This window comes from Cucumis melo, chromosome 11 (assembly GCF_025177605.1).
Source record: "Cucumis melo cultivar AY chromosome 11, USDA_Cmelo_AY_1.0, whole genome shotgun sequence".
Taxonomy (NCBI): domain Eukaryota; kingdom Viridiplantae; phylum Streptophyta; class Magnoliopsida; order Cucurbitales; family Cucurbitaceae; genus Cucumis; species Cucumis melo.
In genome coordinates, this window is record NC_066867.1 from 17068285 (window position 1) to 17086339 (window position 18055).

Sequence of the window (18055 nt, forward strand, 5' to 3'; positions counted from 1 at the left end):
AAAAAGTGGTATTTTGTGGGTTTAAGGATACAATTAATTGGTATTAAAAAAAAGCCTTATAATTATTATTATAATAATTTCATAATATATACTACGGGTGTAAATGGGTTGGGTTGGGAGACCTTCTCAACCCAACCCATGTTTTCAGGTTGGTCGGGTTTGCAACCCTAATAACCCGAATTGTATTACCAACCAAACTCATCCCATCCTATACCGGTTTGGTTGTTGGATTATATATTTTTTTTTAACCATGGCTTTGAAATGTGAAATTTGATGACCTATAATTATACATATACTATTAATTCGGGTTGGGTTAGCTTAGGTTGAACCAAAATTTTCAACTTCAACCCAAGACCCAACCTAACCCGAAAAAAGCAAAATCTTTCAACCCAACCAATCCACAATTTAATTTAAAGTAACTCATCCCAACTCATATAATATGTGTGGTGTAGTCCATGTATGGGGTTATTGATTACCGTTTCTTTCCTCAATTCTAGAACTATCTTTTTTATTTTGTTCTTTTTCCAATTTCTATAATGTGGCCGCCTTCTTAGGTAAAGACACGCACAAACATAAAAAAACTGTGTTTTGTAGTTTTGAGTATTGGTTCTTATGCTTTCAATGATTATGCCGATAACGACTATGCCCTTCCGTATGTACTACTCCTACTTGAATTCCCAATCCACAAACATACAAATCTACGATTTCGTCTCTTTATATAGCGTTTGAGAAACCAACGAAACTTGTCTATTCGAACAATAATAACATTGTGCTCTGTTTCCAACCCGGCGTAGACATGGGAACCGTTCGCCACACCAAACCCACCACCACCACTTTGGCTGCTTTTCTTGACCTGGAGGACCAACAAACCCAATCTTGCCCCAATTGTCGCTGCTCCAGAAATTCCGCGATTTCTCTCCCGCCAAAGCCAGCTCTCTCTCGGACCGCTAGAGCCATCGTCTTTGGTACGATTCTGGTCAGTACTGAATTTTGCTGTTCTTCACTTTTTTTCAACTTTGTTCCTTTTTATAAAGCTTTTGTTCTATTTTAGATCAAAAGAGTTCGTGAGAGAAAAACCCACCGTCAACCAAAATATGACGGTCGGAAGCGAAGTTTGTTGCTGGATTCTGTAAGGGTTCCCGTAAAGGAAAACAGGGAATCGGTGAAAAGAGAATTGGACGGAATTTATCAAGAAAACAGAGAGATTCCTCTTTCATCTGGTTCGATTCAATCCTTTTCAATTTCAATATCAGAACCCAAAATTTCAAATAAGAAAACTGGCTGTGGCAATGAAGCCATTGGCGTGAAGCAGAGAGAGGTGGAGCGGAGCAGGAGGAGTTGCTATGCATTCAATTCTAGCGTTAGATTGCTTATGGTGAGTCTTGGAGTGACAGTGATGCAAGGCAGAGTACTTGGAATTTTGATCACTTCAATTTCGGTCTACTTTTTTGCTTGGATGCAGATGGAGGATTGTTGGCTGAAGAATAAAGCAACAAAATTTATGGAAAACCGAGAAAATAGGCATTAAATCTTTGACTTGAAAAATCTTTATCATTTGTGGAAGTTCTCACTTGTCAAAAGGACTGTGTTTTCTGTTCCTCTTCTTCTCCATTACATTCTGTTTTTTTACCCGTTGGATTCTGTTTTATTGTTCTGAGAAATCCTTTCCTTAAGCCAGGTGTTGGATTTTGATGTTAGTCAATCCATTTGGTTGTGAAAGTTAAACCCAATTATAACTCTGGGATTAAGTGTTGTAATCTTATGGCAACAACTACCCATGTGCCTTTCATAGTGACAAAATTAATTATGATTTTTGTGTTTAATCTCATTTGATATATTTCATATTATTACTTTTCCTTTTATATTTCTTTCGTATATTGTGTCCGTTGAAGTCTATTTATTTTGTTTGTTATTCATTGGATTCCAAGGCGCACTAATTGTTTCATATTATACAAAAATAACATGGTATCACGCAAAGATTTTTAGAATTTCATTTTGTTCGAATTTAGTTGTTGTCATTACTTTTGTTTGATTTTTGTTTTCGCTAACCACTACTGTTGCAAAGACAGACTAGTTTCATACCCATCCATAAAGCCTCAGTATGTGCTGTCACCTCTAAATCTTCCCAAATTTTCATCCGTCTAAGTTTGCTGCATGTGCTCCCAAAAGAGATAAGTGAACTTCATTCTCAAGTACTCAATCTAGCTTCTCTTGTTTCTTTTTTGGCTAAAGGGGCAAGCCACCAAGTGATATAACACTGTGTGTGCGGGATGATTTGGCACCAAACCGATAAATGCCCCGAGCTTATGAGGGAGGTAAATGTCGTTGTAGGCTTTAGAAGGTATGATCCTCCACCGTGCGTCACCGTCGAATTTAACCGCCAGATCCAAAGATCTTAGCTCACCATAGCTCACATTTGATGGACAGCAGTAGACATGCGCAGTAGAATTACAGTTCAACTTTACCTTAATTGCATCCAAATCATTTAGAAATGAAAAATTGTAATTGATAGCCATATGATAATAGTTTTTAGCAATTATGGCAAATACTTTTAAAATTTTGCAAATATGGCAAATTTTAATCTCTAGAATATGTTCAAGGTATTTTCTATTTTAAATTTTTTATTATTCCCAAATTGCCTCATGCATTCTTGTCTCTCTATCGATCATCTCCCTTTAATGCTTCCTCTTTTCTCTTCTCCTTCTTTGTAAACCTCTTTATCATATTTGTATCCATAATGAAAAATTAATCAAATAATGAAAAAGGTTTGATTCACAAACATTGTTTTTCGGTTGGTTTCTTGTAGACTACTCTCAAAAATAAAAAATAAAAACAAAAAAAAAACTATCGTTCATTCAATCTACTTTTTCAGTATCTTCATCTCCTTCTTCTTCTCTTTTTTCACCATTTTTTATCACCATTTTTTGTTCAATCTCAGTTCTTCAAATTTGTTATTATTCTCAAACTACCCATCGATGACTTATTTTGTCTCCCATTTTTAATGCGCTAATCATACCATATTTATTCTCCCACTTTTTAAGACCCCAATCATTATTTTTTCTCCCACTTTGTATCAATTTTGTATATCAGTGTTGTGATGTACTTGTGTTATATGTATTAGTTGATTGATATACTTACTACATGATTTCTAGTTTTTCAATATACAATTCATTGTAGTATTATTAAGTATATGAATGATATAAGTTAGTGTATCAAACATATAATATGTATCAAAGCATACTAGTGAAGTATATTAACTATATCAGTAGAACCTCAAGTGTATCAAGTGTTTTAATAAATCAAGCGTATCAGTAAATATAGAAAGTGTATCAACTATACATCAAGGGTATTAAACATATGAACTGCATCAAGTGTATTAAATTTATAGATTGTATCGATGAATTAGAATGTTTATCAGTAGTGTATTAAGTGCATCAAACTTATTAAGTGTATTGAACCCATCAAGTGTATGAAACCAAGCCATAACAAGTGTATCGACAATGCAACAAATGTATAATGCTTAGTGCATTTAGTGTACTTAATTCATTGAGTGTATTTGCAAAGTTGAATAAATGTATCAACATAGCAAGTTTATCAAACCAATGATGTGTATGAAATGTTATTTAATTCGTCGAGCGTATTAGCAAAGCATAACAAGTCTATAAAAAACATGTCAAGTGTATCAACAACATACCAAGTGACTCATGAAAATGTTTATAATTCAAGAGGGTAGTTTGTAATTTTGCATTTTTCAAATGTGGCTGGACTTGAATTTCGCCACTTTTGTAAATCTAAAAGTGGTATGTGAAGGAATGAAATTCCCAAAGCGGAAGCGTATGAATGCTGTGCAAGTGAAATTCAATTTATAAAACCAATAAATTCAAAGAAAAACAATAAACAAAATAAGCACGCTTCTCATGGAGGAAAATGTAAAAATAAACTAACCTTTGTAGAACCAATTCTTCTTCCAAGTTTTCAAGACAACACAAAACCTTCCTTGTTATTCTCCAAGTAAAGAATCACAGAGAGTTGTGGGCTTCTGCAATTTTGGTGAGGGAAGAAATTTTGAGAGAATTTTGTTTCCTTTGGAATACAGAGAGATCGTAAGACAGTGCTTAAAAAAAATTTCTCTTTTTTCTTTTAAAACAAATCTTAACAATGATATAGAGGAGAAATAACTTCCTCCCTCTTTCCCACGTAGAATAACTCCCAAGGGAGTTATTCATTCTATTTATTTTAAAAAATATATTAATTAAATTAAATAAATTTAATAGAAATTTAATTAATATATATTATATCTCATATAATATAAACTTTATATTATATCATATATAATATAACCAATGGTTTAGATCTCTCATATAATCTATAGTTCTGATATGAATCGAATCCATATTAATTTTAACCTATAGTTTATTTATGAATCTTATTCATATTATTATTATTATTTGAATCATATTCAAATATTAACTTCTCTCATAAAAACTTTACATTATATTTTATCAAATACATTATATTAATTGTATCATATACAATTTATTCCCTTTAATCAATTTGAACGATTCAAATTAAACCAAAATAAATTTAATTCTCATTTATCCTTATTGAGCTAACAAGGGGACCTTATGGACCTACAGATTGAAGCTCCAATGAAATGAGATTAATTAATTAAACTCTTTAATTACATTAATCTATATTCATTAACTATTAGTCATTCCACTAAAGACTAATAGTAGCACTCTTCTTACTGTAGATATATTTTTGTGTCCATTAGATATAACCAATCAACAGTGCAATGACCATTCACAAATTGCTCGTAAGTACAGTTGGCCAAAAATTACCGTTTTGCCCCTGTAATTACATCTAACTCCTTATGTACCACTGATTCCTCTAATGAACAATAATTATAGTCCTACTATAACTGAACTCCTCTCAGGCCAAGAGAGAGTGTGGCGCCACATTGTTCAAGCCCTGAAATCAGCCCTTGAGAGAGCAATTTCTCTACATACTCTATCTATAGAGAATGAGTGAATTCCTTCTTGTGTAGCTGTGTTCCCAGCTCCCCAATCAGATAAATCACCAAAATGGTAGGCATATTGAGTCGGCTACATAGGTCACTCTCACCCATACAAATCAAAGGATCACCTTCATAGACAGGAGTTCACAACTCACTCAGGATTCAGGTCAAGTCACCTATAGTCATCCTAGTGAAATGTAGTCTCAACTAGTAATGGTGTTAATAAGAGCGACTATTCATTTAATGGTCCGGTCTTATACAAACTCTTTGTATAGAATACCCCCGCTCTAATGTCTTGACATGAATGATTAGGATCAAATCATTTGTAGCACTTTAGAACAATTGTAACAACTACAAAGCAGACCGTATTCGTAGTGTCACCAGGATAAGGTATCCAACCTTATCCATTTACTACAGACCATTTAGGTTATCATTTAAACATGATCCACTTGTATGTCTCCACATACATGTTTAGGTTACAGAAAATAACCTTGGATGTTAGTTTATTAATTTTGTGGGTTAATGCAACTAAATGTCAAATAAAAGAAAACACTTTATTTATTAGATAAATAAAAAGTTTGTATAATATATACAATTACAAACTACAAGACCACGAGATTTAGGGCATCAACCCCAACAGTGTGCTGTGGGCATAATTTATCAAACTAAATTTTGCTATATTTGCTAGAGCCCCTTTAGAAATTAACATGCAACACTATCCTAATTAAGTGAAATTAGGGTTAAGGAAAAACCATACTTTTAAAGCTTCTCAATCCTAGTCTCCTCCAAACATGAACCCGAGACCACAATTAATGTTGACGCAATACTCACTGAACTTAAAACCAGGTTGTGGGACCCGATAAAGGAAATAATTAAGTTAAGAAGGATGGAATTAGGAGGAAGGTCAGAAAAACTTAGGTAAGTTTTCCACTTTTTGTTTTTAATTTCAAAAATTAAAATTGATAAAATAATTTCAAAGTTGAAAAAAACTAGGCTTTAAATAAGCAAATTAATAAATGTAACTATTGCATGTATAAATTAACCTAAGTTCAACACCTCATTTTCCTTTAACAATTAGTGGAATTTAGTGGGTTGGGTGTTTATATTCCATGTAGTCACTTATCCCACTAAGTGTTAGTGGGACTATCCAAACAAAATGATGAAAATTTCCACTAACTTTTATAAAAAAACAATATGATCATTTGACAATTGAAGTCAAAGTCAAAATTTGACTTTTTTACCATTTTGTCCGTCTTGACTAATTGCGACCTCATGAGCATGAATCCACATTCATTTTTCTAAAATTTAAATCACATTTGAATATAAAACCAGTCAAAGTTTAACTTTTTAAACTCAAAAGTCAACATTTTGACTATTTACATTTTGACCATTTCCATCAATTCCAAGTTTCTGAATATGAATCTGCCTGCATTCATATTTTTTATGTTTAAATCAAATTGACAACATAAGAGCTGAAATTGATAAAGTCAAGGTAGAATTATGAGAGCTCAAAACATAGAACCAAACAGTAATCAGAACGTTGATCAAGTAGCCCGACGGAATGATATACAGTATAGATCCACATTGCATTACCTCCATGCAGCCATCATCTATTATGTGGCTGTACCTGAGATCTTACCTGAATTAAAACAACCCCTCACTTAGCAAAATGCTAAAGTATGTGCCGCGGGAGAACCTTCTTAATCATCGCGTCAATCATAAATTTGGGGGTGTATATGTTTTGTTAACATCTTCTTCTGTGATGTTCATTTTTACTTATGTAATTTGTATTATCTTTTATTTATGTCCTTTGCAATACAAGTATGAATTTTTTATGTAATTATTACGAATTTAGTTTTCCTTGTCGCAAGTTTGACTCTCCACATTTAAGTATTTTAATTTCTTTTCATGCTGCAATGATGACTTCAATATAATTATGTATAGTTAAGTTTCATTTGTTACATAGGCATTTAACTTGTTATGAAAACTTACTTAGGCCTTCATTAGAAGTAGATTAATTGATCTCTATCGCATCAAGGACTACCACGTAGCTTAACCGCTTATAATGTAGAGATTTTCCTACACACCTTCTTAATGCAAGTTAGTTCATTCTCCATCTTCTAACCCTTCTATGCCACCTTTCACAAAATCTCTAGTTTAGATAGTAGATTTCGTACATATACATACGTTTTACTTTATACTGTATAAAATTTGTATACTGCCTAGATGAGAAGTAAGTTTTATAACTAAGATTAGATAGAAATTTCCTGACTTCGACCCTGGCTTACCCAGGAAACCTATTGTTTCACTTACTCTTGGAAAAGCGATAGGAAAACTTGTACTACATGTTTAGCATTTGTGAATTAGCAACACATAGGTAGAAAGCACTTTTTATTGCATAATCCTATCCTAACCGCCTCCAAAGTCAACCTCTTAAAACTTTCATGACATAACCATAATAAGTGTTGCACACGATCCTAACAACTAGTGACTTAACTTTCTTTTCTCTATTTTTCTAACCCGATCCAACTCAACACAAAATTTAACCCAACTTAACCCTTATGGTTTAAGTTGGGTAATATAGGTTTGTTGCGTTACCGAATTTTTTAACACCCTTATTTAACTCAAAATTAAAATTAAGTTGCATAGGTCATTAATAATTGAAACAGGCAATTTTATACAGTCAACAATGTTATAACATAAAAGTAACTATTTCATAGATCTAGTCATATGTAAACTCTTTATATAGGATGCCCCCGCTTTCATGTCTCCACATGAACAATTCAAGATCACATCGTTTGTATTAACTACGAAGTGAGTCGCAAACATTGCATCCCAAAAATAAGGCGTCCAACCTTATTAATATATATGCTATAAACCGTCTAAGCTATATACTCGAATTTGATCCACGTTTATGTCTCTACATAAAGTTCAAGTCTATGCTTGACAGCCTCGAGACCTTAGTTTATTGAATTCAAGATTATAGTATTCAATTTACACTAATAAGTCCTAAATAACCACTTTATTCAATAGAATACAATTTTAAACTACAAACTATGAGTTTTAAGACATAAATTCCAACATTGTCATCGTCACCGATCTGATCATCACACCATGGTGCGTTTTATCTTCATCGTTGATAAGTTGTAGAAATACAAGTTATTATGACCTTTTAGGTAGAATAATGGAACCAAAATGCATGATAATGTGTCAAAACGTGTAGCTTCTATTGCAAATACATAAATATTAGAGAATATAACTTGCACAAGTCTCCATGGCTACTTTACCCTATTTTTCACTGTTTTATCATAGGATTATAGATAAAAGAAGAGATGGTGAATTGTAGAGGAGTGCATGCAAAAGCAACATGATAGGAACCCTGTTTGACGAATAACATCCTTAGGCAAGAAATCACATCATCACACAATGCAGATTCACTATAAGACAAGAATGGTTGTTGGAATTGATGTGACTTGACAAAGACTGCAATCAGCGCTGACACGGTCAAAGGAATAGAAGTTTTTCATCGAAAATAATCTATATAAAGCCTCCTCCTACACCTAAGTAAAAGAGGCTCAAATAAGCAAAAACCTAGCACTACAACAAATATGCCTTTTAATAGCATCCAATCATAGTACTTCTAATAAACACTATAAAAAGTAGAAAAAAAAGCGAAAAAGGAAAATTGTAAAAGGGAGAAAAAATTATTGAATTTTTAAGGCAACTTGTGTACGTTTCCCCCCCCAATGCCCCTTTCCATTTTTATCAGATTTTGTTTTCATTTGTTCATGTCCCACCCTTCGTTCGTGCATCTCGGGTCTAGGAAGATCGCCTTGCAGAAGACACACGACTTGAATGGTGGCTGATCGACAAGTGCTCAGATAGAGAAGAGAATATCGCGAATGGAGCTTCACCGGAGAAGAGTGGCTTGCATAACACTCGAATGACTCGAAAAAAATAGATCGATTTTAAGATGGAGATTTAAGATGCGGATGCAGGAAATGCTCATATTTCAGGTTCATGGTGACAAACGAATAGAGAGACGGAGATGAAGAGAAACGGACGAGGTGGTGCACATCGGAGAGGAGGTGACGGTGAACTAAAGATAAGCGGTGTTTAGGGTTTGGTGAGGGAGAAAGTTGGGGATTAGAAAAACTGCTTTTTGGTTATAATGATTCAAGTTTTTCGGATAGATTGGTGGCTTCGAAGAACATAGTATCAGAAAGGAATAGAAGGAGGAAGCTTAACGAGAGGCTTTTTGCACTCTAATTGATTGTTCCGAATATAAGTAAGGTTAATGACAAGGAATTTTGTACGCGTAAAGAATTATGTAATGTAGGTAAGATCGTTATTAAACACAAGTGCGTTCAACAATTAAAATTGTTAAAAAGGGGTGCTTACCTAGATTCGTTTTGACAAATAAAATATTTGTAGTTTACCCCTACTCTTACCGTAGATAGGTGCAAGCACAAGTGTCGAACCTAAGAGAGTGAAACTAAGTAAAATTCTTGAATAAAAGCTTCAAAGAGATGAGATTAGTAACAAAAACAAAAGAAAGCATTGAAAAGAATTTGGGGGAAATCAATAAGGACCAAGAATTAAGGGAAACTTTAAATTGCAAGTCAACACAAAAAAAAAAAAAGAAATTTAAGATTGAAACTCAATTAGAAAAGTGAAGAATAGGTTTAGACTATTAATCTATTCTTATCATTGAATCAAAGATCATTAAGAATTGAATCATGCTTAATTAAGAGGGGTTGATTCAAGATTCTTCACAAGATGAACTTGCTTGATCTTGGAAGTATTCTGTCTTGGAAGTATTTTGATCAAGACAAGAAAAGAGATGATTTTCATAGGGAATTAGTGTTCTTCTTGCATTATTAACTAAAGCCCATAACTTGTTCTTTAAAGAAAGGTGAAGTTTCCTTCACATTTTTGGGAAATCAAGAATTAGTTGAAAGTTAATTGTGCACTAAAAAAATGTAATTAATTTCAAAGAAAAATGCCAAGAACAAAGAAAATTCATCAAGCATCATTCAATTTCAAGAATTGGTGAGAAACAATCAAGAATCAAGTAATTTTTTTATAGAGAAAAGTAATCCAATTAATCTTGCATTAATTGTCATGCCTAAGTATCTTGCATACAAAGATTGAATTTAGCCCTCTATCATCAAGAAATCTGGAATTTAATTTGAAAGAAAAAAATGGCAGAATGATGGATAAGATTTTGGAAATTAGGAGAGTTTTGAGAGAATTTGGGGAAACAATTGTGAATTGATCATGGAAATATGGGAAATTAGGGGTTTATATAGAAAAGAGTGGAAATAACCGTTGTACGGGCTTGAACTTGTCACTTCTGGGCCGTTTGTGTGCTTCAATTTATGAAAGGTTGGCAAAATTTTAGAAAGTTGCAGAAGAATTATGAGTTTTCCATTGAAGAAAACCGAAAAAAAAATGAAATCAACGCTGTCAGAACAAGAACTCGAATGGTGGGAGAGGTGCACGCGACAAGGAGGCAACACGTGGCACGAGGAGAGAGGCAGAGGCGGATGAAGAACTAGTGGCAAAGGATTATATCCAAGTTGAGGGAGTTGACTAAGAGGACACTTTCTCTCTTGTTTCCATGTTAAAGTCTATCCAATTTCAAATGAAAGATTTGGGAAAGACATTTAGATCTTTAGAGATCGTATGAACAAAACGCTAGCTTTCTCTCAAGCATCGTATATCGAAAAGATTGTTTTTTAAATATGCAATGCAAAACTCTAAGAGAGGCTTACTACCTTTCAGACATGGAGTTACTTTGTCTAAGGCAACAGTATCCTAAGACACTTCAAGAGGTTGAGGAAATGAGACAGATCCCTTATAGATTAGCTGTTGGTAGCTTCATGTACGCGATGTTGTGTACTCGACCCATCTTGAATTATCTTTGGAGAATGAGGGATTACGTGCTTGTGTATGGTTCTAAGGATTTGGTTCTTACAGGATACACAGATTTCTAACTTTCAAACTGATAGAGGTTCTAGGAAGTTTATTTCAGGTTTAGTGTTCACTCTTAAAGAAGGAGTTGTAGTTTGCAGAAGTATCAAGCAAGGATGTTTTTAATTTTGGCACCTTAGATTATAGTTTTTATTAATTTGATTGATGTAAGCACCTCGTGTTTTAGGCATTTTAATTCTGGAATCGAGCTTGTAAGTCGATGTCGTTCAATGACAAGTGTTGCTATGACGGGCGACTTCTGAAGGATCTTTTCCAGTTTTGTATAGATTTAAATCTGTATAGAGTTGTAGTACCATTTGATTTTAAAAAAAATAAAACAAATATACCGATACGAACAAATATATATATTGCAGTACCAATCAATGATGCATTAATATATTTAATTATTAAAATATAAAATAAGTAATAACCTTCAACACAAAATCTTCACTTAATGATAGTGATATGAACGTCTCCCAATCAGATTTGGTGGTGGAAATTTTAAGCATTCTAGTGCATCTATGTATAGAAAAATATGATTTTTTCTCAAAATACTGGGATGCAATCCTAACTTTTTTTTATAATATCTTTCTTGAATTTTAGGTTTGTTACAAATGATTTCGGACAAAAATGACAAAATAACATATATAAAAATAAATTCATATCTCGTCATATTATATTTAACAAGAATAGAAGTATGTCTACCTAATGGAAACATAGATTTTGTCTTTTAATTTGGACGGCACGTAAATAAAGATTTTTTTCATAAGTTGTGCTTGCTGGGGGAGTAATTATTGCACAAGTATGTTCACTTCATCGGGATGGACATTTCTCTTAAATGTGATGGACTCTATATTGGCTTGAATGCCATGTTTTCTAGAATGTGCCTTAGAAGTGGTCTGTCTTTAAGTTAGTTACTCTTGTTTATGTTAGTTATTTTCTATATCTTAATTTCCAGGGCGGAGATTTTGTCTTGGAAGGTTGATCTTATGCTTTAAATTGAAATACCAAACCTTTCTCATCTCACATGACCACTAGACATAAAATATTATAATCTTTTCCAGAACCAAAATGTAATACAAGGTCTACTGCCCTTGCAAAAACTCCTTTATTGCCAATTTCACTTTTATAAACACTTGAAATGGTATACTAAGATTCAATCTTTTATCATCGTCCCACCCCAAACATAAAATTCTTAGGCCGTAAATATTTTTTTATTTTCAACATTATCACGGTTTCTAGCTAAATAATTAGTCATGATAAAGATTTGATCCCATAACTTTACACAACCCAAGATTGGAATCCTCGTGAATATAAAATCCTAGCAATGAAGATTGAGCCAAAAACAAAAGATAAACAAAATAAAGAAAAGTGAAAGCACCTGGCATTGCAACGAATAAGAATTAATGGTTCTTTGTGTATCTTTCCAGGATGGAGATTTTGTCAAACCAGATGGTATGTATTTTCTTTGGCCGGTTTATTTTTCTCATTGTATTGTCTGTTGAAGTCAGTCATATTTTTCTCTTACTGTTCTTTCATTTTAGATATATTACTGTTTATTTGCACTCCATCTCTTTGACCTAGGATTTAGATTTATGTTCGATAGTTTAATACTGTATTTTGTTTCATCCCTTCAAAAAGGAAAAAAGGATGATCTGGTATAATTTTGTTTGAGCTTTTTGCTGGAATTTGTGGAAAGAAAGAAACTGTGAAGAATTTTTTAAGATAAGAACTCCCCTTTTATAAAGTTTTTGTTGCTATATTTTCCCCAAGAACATGACTAAAAATCCATGATGAAACAATGGTCAAGGGTACCTCGAGGAGAATGGCGACTTCGATCGGCAATGACATTCCTAATTCTTTGAACAACTTTCGAGGGGCACGACAATTGCAAGCGACGACGACAACTTTGAGCGGCGTTCTTCCTAACCCTTACGGCTCAAGTTTCAAAAGAAGGCGGCCGAGAACGTTGACTTTTGGCCGACAACGGTGACCTTCGGCCGCGACGGCAATTTCAAGCGGCCTTCTTCCTAACCCTTCCCGCACAAGTTTCAAGCGACGGCGGTGGAGTTCAATTTCCTTTGCTTGGAGCGGTGGAGTTCTCGTGAAGCGGTGATCTTTGGCCGGCACAAGTTTCACGGAAGTCTTTCAAATTCGTTTGCTTGGAGAGGTGGAGTTCTCGTTCAAATTGGTCCATTGAGCGGCAGACTTTTCGAGTTTCGTGAACGTGAAGCTTTTGTTAAGAGGCAAGTTTTGACCTAACTTTTTTTTAAAACTTTGCTCAATGGGGAATGCCCATCAAGATATTATTCTTGTTTTTGTTATCCTTGATGTTGTCCACCTAGAAATAGTTTTTTTTTTCTTTTTTTAAGTTTGTGGACCATAGGGAACTTTGCCCGTCAAGAAATAAACAATCCACGTTTTTTTTACTGTTTTATCTAATTTTTCAATAAAATAAGAGAACTTTTCTTGACATACATAAACGTTAAGATAAAAATTGTTTCAAGAAAAATCAAAATTGCGAGCAACAATAAAGGCCAAATTTGTAGTAGTATATATAAAGCGTAGTAAGAATAATTTTCACAAAACATGACAACATTTTTAGTAAAACATTTCTTTTCATGACTGAAAACTAATTGGTTTGGCAACAGTATTTTCAACATCCAGACTCATAATCTATACCTGAAAAGAGGGAAAACTTTTTGAAAGAGTAGTCAAAAGACATAGTGAGCAACGATTTTATAAAACAGGTTTTCATAAAAAGTTTATCATAAAAACTTAAACTTGAATACATTTAACAATAGCCAATCATTTTGTAACATGATACTTTGAAACATTGAACTTTAGCACAACTTTTAGAAGACAATGATCCATATGCCTATAGGCATTATTAAACCTCTTCGTCCTAAGACGGAATAGTCGATAGGAAACAATTTTTATTGTAATCCTCCTCCTTTAAGGTATTAAGATAACCTTTTTATGATGGTCCATAAACTATAGGCTCGTCAACCCTAGCAATAGGGTTGAATTAACCATATGTATATAATAGGTCTCATGCAATATTCGGGCTAGGATAATACATATTGAAAAACATTGAAACATTTCTTTTGCTTTCATAACATGCCAATAAATCATTTAAACATAACATAGTTTGACAAATCAAGTCAAATAATTTATAATAAAACATGTCTTTGAACAATATCTTTGAAATAACTTGTATAGCTTGAAATCATGTTTAAATATTAGCTTTTAAAACAATAACTTTGAATGGTTTCTTGGTCGGAAAATTCCTTTACAGCCTCCTTGATATGAAAAATTCATATTTAATTCTTAATTAATTTTTTGGTCATGAAAATATTCAAAACTTTCTTTAAAATTCACAAAAAATATCAAAACAACCCAAAATAGCCCAAAGATGGCCAATTGGCACTCACTGACATGGTGTCGGGGCCCTGACGCATGCGCATGGCTTGGGGGCCTTGCGTGATAACCTCACTGAGGTGGGGCGCACAACGTGTGCATTGAAAGAATGAAATTCCTTAAGCAGAAGCGTACGAATGCCGTGCAGGTGAAATTTAATTTGTAAAACCAACAAATTCAAAGAAAAACAAAAAGCCTAAGCATGCTTCTATGGAGGAAAAGGTGTAAAGAAACTAACCTTTGTAGAACCTTAAAAAACTCTTCCAAGCTTTCAAGAACACCACAAAGTCTTCCTCGTTATTCTCAAGGAAAGAATCTAATAGAGAGTTGTGGAGCTTCTGTAATTTTTGTCATCCTGGTGAAATGTAGTCTCAACTACAGACCATTTAGGTTATCACTTAAACATGATCCACTTGTATGTCTTCGCATACATGCTTAGGTTACAGAAGATAACCTTGGATGTTAGTTTATTGGTTTTGTAGGTTAATGCAACTAAATGTCAAATAAAATAACACTTTATTTTATTAGATAAATAAAATGTTTGTATAATATATACAATTACAAACCACAAGACCACGAGATTTAGGGCATCAACCCCAACAATCTCCCACTTATCCTAAAGGTAGTGGGGTGTACAGCATAAAAGTTAAAATACTATAATAGTACACAAAACAAGAAATTAGGGCATACAATACGCACCCAGTAAATCTCCCACTTACCGTAGATTAAATGTGTCATGTCATGTAGACCTAGACTCTCTAGGTAGCCGTCAAACACCTTAGTCATGAGGAAGTTTGTAAACCGATCAACATTGTGCGTCAAAGCTATCCGTGTGACGATCACGTCCCCTCGATGCACTATCTCTCGAATCAAGTGATACTTGCGTTCAATATGCTTTCCACACTTGTGGCTTCTGGGCTCCCTAGAATTAGTCGTAGCCCCACTGTTATCATAGTAAAGAATAATTGACTTTGACATGTTTGAAACTACTTCCAAATCAGTCAAGAATATCCTAAGCCAAACAGTCTCTTTGGCAGCTTCACAAGTTGCGACATACTCTGCCTCCATGGTGGAGTCAGCAATACATCCTTGCTTAACACTTCTCTAAACTACAGTTCCTCCGTTAAGAGTGAACACTGAACCTGAAATAGATTTCCTAGAATTTCTATCAGTTTGAAAATCAGAGTTTGTGTATCTTATAAGAATCAAATCCTTAGAACCATACACAAGCATGTAGTTCCTCATTCTCCTAAGATACTTGAGGATAGTTTTAACGGTAGTCTAATGAGCTAATCCTGGATTAGATTGATATCTACTGACTATCCCCACTACATAACAGATGTCAAGTCTAGTACATAACATCACATACATCAAGCTGCCAACAGCTGATTCATAGGGGATATGTCTCATTTTCTCAACCTCTCGAGGTGTTTTAGGACACTGTTTCTTAAACAAAGTAACTCCATGCCTAAAAGGTAGTAAGCCTCTTTTGGAGTTTTGAATTGAATATTTAACAACTATCTTGTCAATATACGATGCTTGAGACAAAGCTAGCGTTTTGTTCTTACGATCTCTAAAGATCTGAATACCAAGGACAAACCATGCCTCTCTTAAATCTTTTATTTGAAATTGAGCTACTAGCCATTGTTTGATGTCCACTTAGTAAACCTACATCATTCCCAATAAGTAGGATATCATCTACATACAGAACTAAGAAAGCTACTAAATTGTTGATGATTCTTTTGTAGACACAAGGTTCATCAACGATTTGATCAAATCCATAAGATTTTGTTGCGGTATCAAATCTTATGTTCCAAGATCGAGAAGCTTGTTTCAATCTATAAATAGAACGATTAAGCTTGCAAACCTTTTGCTCTTGACCTGGAGTTATGAATCCTTCTGGTTGTTGCATATAGATGGTCTCCTCAAGATTGCCATTCAAAAAGGCAATCTTAACATCCATTTGCCAAATCTCATAGTCAAAATATGCAGCAATGGACAAAAGTATTCTAATATACTTTAACATGGCAACCAGTGAGAAAGTCTCCTCAAAGTCAACTCCCTCAACTTAGGTATAACCCTTTGCCACTAGTTTAGCTTTAAAAGTTTGTACCTTACCATCTGTACCCCTTTTTCTCTTGTAGATCCATTTACAACCTATAGGTTTTATCCCATCAGGTTGATCTACAAGATCCCAAGCTAAATTGAAGTACATAGACTCCAATTTAAGATTCATAGCTTTGATCCATTCATCTTTATTCACATCCTCCATTGCCTTCTTAAAAGTCAATGGATCCTCAATGTTGCCATCAAATATGACAGTTAAGGTTTCAGTTAAACTCATATAATGAATGGGTAAGTTTGTAACTCTACCACTTTGTCGAGGTTTCCTTAACGATTGAGGTTGATGTGTCTTAGTAGATAAACCGACATGAACAACTCTTGTTAATGCACTAGGCTCTTCAACAACTCTTGTGGAAGGTTCAGTAGTTTCATGGTTACTACGCGGTTTGTGCTCCCTTATGTAGTCTTCTTCTTAAAATGTAGCATTTGTCGATACAAACGCTTTATTATCTTTAGGATCATAGAAGTAACCACCTCTAATTCCTTTGGGGTAGCCTACAAATAAACATAATTTAGAACGAGGTTCCAAGTTTTTAGAAATAGTCTCAAGCACGTGCCTGGACAACCCCAGATTCTAAAATGACGTAAACTACCTTTCCGACCACTCCATAATTTCAAAGGTGAAACACTTTTAGATATAATACAATTCGAAATATAGACTGCAGTTTTCACTGTATAACCCGAAAACAAAGTAGGTAAGTGAGCTTAACTCATCATAGACTGAGGTGTATCAGGTTATCAGGTGCTGAGAGTTAGGATACAATTCCACATTCCATCAAATAGTTTTGGAATTTCAAATCCATATAATCTCCACCTCGATTCGATCAAAATGTTTTAATAGTTTTACTTGATGTGTTTTCAACTTCAGCCTTGTATTTCTTGAACTTTTCAAGGGCTTTCGACTTATGTTGCATTAAATAAACTGTAACGCCCCAAATTTCGAGGTAAATTTTAACATTTTTATGTTAATTTTTTGGGATTTAAAATTTTGGGTGTTAAATTTATTTTGGTTCAGAAGAGAAAAGAAAAAGAAAATGAAGGGTATAAATTTTCAATAATATAATATGATATAAAATAATATAATAACAATATAATATAAATTATATATTATTATTATTATTATTATTATTATTATTATTATTATTATTATTATTATATATATATATATATATATATATATATTATTTTTTTAAACCCTAAAGCATCTCTCTTCTCCTCCCGTGCCGTTAGCCCCCCTTTCGACTTCTCTCTGTTTTCTTCTTTTTCTTCTTTCGCCCGACCACCGCCGCTTTCCTCTATCCATTTCTCTTCTATTCATCACACAGTCACCCTATCGTCTTCTTCTTTTTCTAACAAAATGTTACATTCGCACACCTCCGTCTTTGTCTCTGCGGTAGTCTCTTTGTCTTCATCGTCGACGTGCAGTCACCGCGGCAGCCCATCTCACGTTCTCTCTCCTTCCTCGCCGCCCGTAGGTCTGCCGACCGTCTGTGCCTCAACCGCACGTCGTCGTTCCCC

At 34.0% G+C, this 18055-nt stretch overlaps 1 protein-coding gene across 1 annotated transcript; it reads left to right on the forward strand.

Annotated features, from left to right (window-relative positions):
* The first annotated feature begins 601 nt into the window (after nt 1-601).
* LOC103490482 (uncharacterized) lies at nt 602-1828 on the forward strand. The gene is made up of 2 exons (XM_008450005.3): nt 602-976; nt 1052-1828. Exons 1-2 carry the CDS (start codon nt 797-799, stop codon nt 1526-1528), a joined length of 657 nt encoding a protein of 218 aa, XP_008448227.2. The 5' UTR covers nt 602-796; the 3' UTR covers nt 1529-1828.
* Nucleotides 1829-18055: the final 16227 nt, after the last annotated feature.